The following is a 5,498-nucleotide window of genomic DNA, read 5'->3' on the forward strand; positions in this document are numbered from 1 at the left end:
CCGAAATCACAAAAGAGTTCCCCTACCGGGTCTGTATACTTCGTGACTTTGTTCCCGGTTACCGGGTCTGTATACACTTCGAAAAGTATATCTCAGCCCCAGAGTCTTGTCAAGGCGAGACTCCGTTTCTAAAGACGCTAGGTTGGCGCTGGCTTTTCCCGACGAGTCAGGGTGGAGCGTGTAAGGGAATTCGCGGGCGAGCTAGGGTGTAGTGTGTTCAACAGTGTACTAACAACTTTCTCGCACCTGTTTGTCTGTGCGCCCATGGTCGCGCCCCGCTCCAAAAGTGATCGCGCTGACGGCATGCGGTCGCACCAAGGGCAGAACATTAGAATGTTAAAATGCGAAATCTGCGAATGACGTTTTGGAATGAGTGACGATATCACGGTATAAACTGAAGTTGACACAGTGAAGCGGCCCTGAACATGGATTGCCTGACCTATTTTTCCGACAGACCGCTGAGAAGCAAAATACGACAAGTGGTCGCGGGTTGGGCCACCTACTGTAGATCTATATCTAGGCTTAAATAAGGTGGGTGGGAACTACGGAAAAAGCACCGTCAAGTCTATTAGATCATGATTGTAATTGTAGGCTAGAAATCTAGTTGGGGCTCTTTGGAAATTGCCTTCCCGTTTGTTTACATAACCGAAGTGACTATTCGGACTCGAGTCCGGATATGAAAAAATGTTATTCGGACTCTGATTCTTGTCCAGCATGACATCACTTCCAACTTCCTGTGACTCGTGAATCCAGCTTCCTGTCCTGCCTCACCCGTGACTCGCCTCAGGCTGGGTAGAGACCGGGATCACTTCGGGCTAAAAGGCGTTTTGTGCAGGAGCTGAGTTTTAATCTTATGATGAATTTAAGGCCGGCCTGAAAAGTTATAGCGCTTCTAATAAATGTTTATTTGTCAAGAGGTCATCAGAAGTAATTAAAGATGGCTCGTTAGCGTGTGTCGGGGTCGGATGGGCAGCCTGCACACGTGTGGCTGTGTGCGTGTCGGGGACGGGGGTGGGGGGGCACTATCGGTCCGGGCGTTGAACGTCACATACGCGTCAGTCTTTTTGCCCCCGGCAACTGATCATTAAATACAATAATAAGCTAGTCTTGACGTAGATCTACGTAATGAATTGTGTGCTGGTCTATGGAATCAAAAGTTGCCGTATGCTCAGCTCTACACAGCAACACAACTTTTTCTTGGTAAACAATCGATATGACACAGGCTTGTGTATTTGAACGAATCTGTCTTTTTTTTTTTTTACCCAGCTCATAATATGCAGGTGCTAGGTGGTCTGCTAATCTTCAATTTTACCTTTTTCTACAACAAAGAAAGTGGGAAATATGTGGGGTGGGGGGGGGGGTATCAATGAGGCGGCGGGCATCGGATCGGCAGAAAAGGTGTGGGGGGAACTAAAAAATGGCGGAAAATTGGAAGCACTGAACGTTAGATCTATAGAACGAAGACACTTCCTTTTTTATTCGGACTCGAGTCCGAATATGAAAAAATGTTATTCGGACTCGAGTCCGAATAACGACGGCCTTACATAACAGAATTAACTGATTGCCAAGGACAATAGTGGCCATGTAGGCTGAGTGAACCCTACCACATTAGCCAGTACAGTAATATTTTTCTGCCTTTTTTGTATTAAAGATATTTTGGCCAGATTGAACTTTGGTGGAACCACCGTGTTTACATGTGTATTAACCCTGGTCCTGCGGGGGCCGGGTTTATGTCGCCCGATAAGCCTTGTACCGATAAGCCTTGTAGAGATTTCGGCACCTCGCCTTCGTTCTGGTCCAGCGTCTGTCTGGCACCTGGCTCAGCGCACGCGCGCCAAGCATCATCTCCCGTTCAATTTGGGTCCCGCGTCGGATCTGCATTCACGCTGCTCAAGTGTGTGTGCGTCAGTCTGCTTGAGTTTGTGTGCGTTTGTGGCCTTCTTCTAGAATCGCCTGCGTTGGTTCATAACCGAGGCATACGTCTCATTCAAAACACGCCAAGTTGGTAGCTCTAGATGTTTGTCCAATGAAATTACAGAACAAATTGACCCACTTAGACATATGAGCTCGAAAGGATCTAAGTCAGGAAACAAGACTTCCATTTTTCTATACCAAATTTTTCAAATGAGCTTGATTTTGTATGAAATGATAGTACTCGATAAAAAATAAGCTTGTTTGATACTTTTGAATACCATTGTGCAGGTACAAAGAACAATTTGAGGGCAAAACATTCGGAAATTGACCTATATTATCCCCTTTCGAACCCCGGGTCATTCATATTCATAGCAACGAGAGCCTCTAAAAAGGTTATAATAAATTCGAATGGGCATAACTACTCGTAATGCCTTATCAGCTTCTGGGTTATTCATGTGTTCATAACACTTTATAATAAGTAGAAGAAAGCTATAAGAAGAGTGTTAATTTCATCATCAATTAACACACTCCCAGGGTATTCCTGGCGAAAGCACACGTTTCCAGGCGTGCTTGCTGTACACCAACAGTACACACTGAGTGACCCTGGTGGCCTGCCCGGAATGTCCGACGTAATCGGTTGCTGATAAGATTTGCATCTCTGCACAGACGAAAGACAAGAGTTAATGCGCACTAGCCTTAATAGTGGGGGTTTGAGGGGGGCGTGCCCCCCTGGCAAAAATAATAAATTTTTTTAATACTTCACGTTTACATGGCAAATTATCAGTTCCAAAACGGCTGCCAATGGAACGGGAAGGCAATTTCCAAAGAGCTACGGCTAGTTGATGATCTAGATCTAGATCTATAGCCGAATGATTGTAATTTCTAGAATCTAGATTCTACTGAACTTTGAACTATGAATGAATATTAAATAGATTTAGATCTATTACTATGACTTTGAATTATGAATGATAGACCAGCCTCATGCTCAGATATAATTATTTTAGTCAGATTAAAGTCACGGCTTTTTGCAGTTTGGGCCCTAATTTAGGGCTCTAGGCCAAGAGTAGCCTACTGGATATTGATACTGAATTACTCGCAATGTTCTTTTCAATTCAAAAATGAGCAGAGTAATGTTTGACTTTTTTTTAATTAAGGGTGGGTTTCAGGGGGCATGCCCCTTTGAATTTAACCATAATTAATGATAATTTGATATTTCATAAAGTTACAGGTTTGTCTCTTGCTTGCTTAACGTCTAACATCATCATCACCACGCTCATCGAAAAGTAATCATTTAGAACCAGATGTAGGCTAATCGTTGGTGGGGCCAAAACCCACACTCTATAATTGTTGGGGCCAAAACTGGATGCCATTAGAAGTTTTTAAAAAGCAAAAGTGGCTATTCTCCGATGTCACAGCGGTCAATAGATCGAAGCTACTCTCTGGCGTCACGTATAGTTGCACATGTTGCTTCTCCACAGATTTCCATCTCCCCTGTCAGCACGGTTTCAAGAGAAGGGAAGATTGCTTGCCATATTATTGTGATTAGATTTGTTACAAACATTTATTAGGCATGCAATAAATAAAACTAAGCTTTGTTCTATTTCCTCAGAATGCATCAGAACTGCAGCAAGTGGGGGCAACCCTAACTTCAAATGCTGAGAATCTTGGAAATAGTGTAAGTTTTATTGATGATGTGTTTAATGCAATCTTGTAAAGTAAAAAATATACAGTGTCACAACGCGATGGAATCTGCACTTGTCAATTTTTGAGCATCTGAAGTTATTCATTCGCATTATCTTGTCATTTGGTGTGCTTTTTATGAAAAAAGTACCCTTCTATTTTGAATAGAGAAGTCTAGATGTTTGCAATTGTAGGAAGTTCTGGTTTCCGAGGTAAAATTATTGAGAAAATGGCCGCCAAAGTTAGGTGACTCCCTTGGCTAGAGCGTCCTTGGAAAATGGAAAGGAAGTGGCTATTCTCACCCTGGGTGAGACTTACCTGCGTTGGTTATTCTCACCCGGTGTGAAACAAGACCTTTTTTTTCTAATTTCTGAACACTGTCTATGGGTGTGGGTGATCAAATTGGCAAAAACAAAGGAAAAAGTGATGTTATAGCAAAGAAGTAAACTTATTTGGTCGTCTACAAAGATGCTATGGCTACTTCACTGTTCGGATCGAGCCGAACTACGCTGGTTGCCGTGCCGTTCTGTTTTGACCAGAAGTTCTTGCTGCTCCTTCTCTCCCTCTCTCCCCTATCTCTTTCTCCCCACTCCCCCCTCTCTCTTGCTCTCTCTCTCTCTCTCACTGCCCGCTGACTAAATTGCCCGCTTTCAACACAAGAGTGCTGGAACGTTTGTTTACACTGACAACTCACAAATATATACATGAATATTAGAAGATTTTTTTTTTGTAAAGGGGTTAATCAATATTGAATAGTATGGTATCATTATATTATAATTGTGCAGAAAGTTGGGTTGTTTGTTTTGGTTTTTTTAATGATCAGCATTTTGTTGATAATTAATTTAATTAAATGAACAATTTGTGTGCGAATCTGCTTTTACAACTATATAGCTTTGATGGGGGTTTAGAGCTAACGGTAAGCACATGCTATGCTTTTAAAAACGACTTTACCATTTTTACCCATAGAAGATCTCAGAAATTAGTGATTTTGGCTGCGTGGAGCAAGCAGGGAGTGCTGAGATTTTGATTGAAAGTTTTGCACTGAACCGTGAGTGCAATTTAAAATTTTGTTGCACTTGTTGAGCATTTGTGAGACATCATGGTAAAATCAGGCGCTTGTCAAAATTATGAAATTGAGGAAACAGACATTTTTCCTCCAGTTTAGCAATTTTTGTCGAATTTTTGTTTTTTGACTCAATATCTTTTATGTCCATATAAAAATACATTTCCATGTGAATTTTACTGAAAAAAACGTTGATTAATGGCACAAATAATGTATGTTTTCAGTTTTCAAGGACTCTCAAGCTATATATAACGTACAACTATCGTCCTTATCTCTCTTCCTTCTTTTTTATGTTTGTTACTCTCTTGTAACATCTCTAATCTTCTCCACTTATATATGACCTATTTGTGTTGCATGTACCGTAAAAGCTCACTAAAACAAACACGGAAATAAGGGCTATGTATAGAAAATGCTGTGAACAGGGTTGGTGATTTTTTTGATTTTTTAAATAAAAATATAAAAAATCGATTTTTTAAATTTAAATCGGATTTTTTAAATTTAAATCGGATTTTTTTGATTTTTTTGATTTTAAAAAAAAATGTCGACACAGTTTGGGATTTTTGGTGGCTAAAAGTATGTTCTTTTAGTGCAGAATGCATTGTCTTTATTTTAACTAATGATCAATATAAGCAACTGCGAAAGAAAGCCTTAATCTGCTATTATCAGTGAATTATGGCTACAGACAAAAAATGAAGAAAATGTCAGTCTAAAAGGAAAGGGGGGGAGGGGGTAATTATGGATAGATAAACTTGTATTTTATTACAGTGTGTGTGTGTGTGTGCGCGCGCTTGTGTTTGTCTAAAAAGAAAAAGAAAATGCTAATTTCAATCATGAAAAAAAA

General features: G+C 40.6%; 1 protein-coding gene across 1 annotated transcript in view; it reads left to right on the top strand.

Moving 5' to 3' along the window:
• The window catches only part of LOC101864080 (protein PBDC1), a 13,487-nt gene that overhangs the window by 2,096 nt on the left and 5,893 nt on the right, over nucleotides 1-5,498 (top strand). Inside the window, exon 2 of the mRNA XM_005103669.3 lies at nucleotides 3,524-3,589. Coding sequence (XP_005103726.1) covers nucleotides 3,524-3,589 — 66 coding nt within the window. The remainder of the gene's footprint in view (nucleotides 1-3,523; nucleotides 3,590-5,498) is intronic.

This window comes from Aplysia californica, unplaced genomic scaffold, assembly GCF_000002075.1.
Source record: "Aplysia californica isolate F4 #8 unplaced genomic scaffold, AplCal3.0 scaffold00386, whole genome shotgun sequence".
Taxonomy (NCBI): domain Eukaryota; kingdom Metazoa; phylum Mollusca; class Gastropoda; order Aplysiida; family Aplysiidae; genus Aplysia; species Aplysia californica.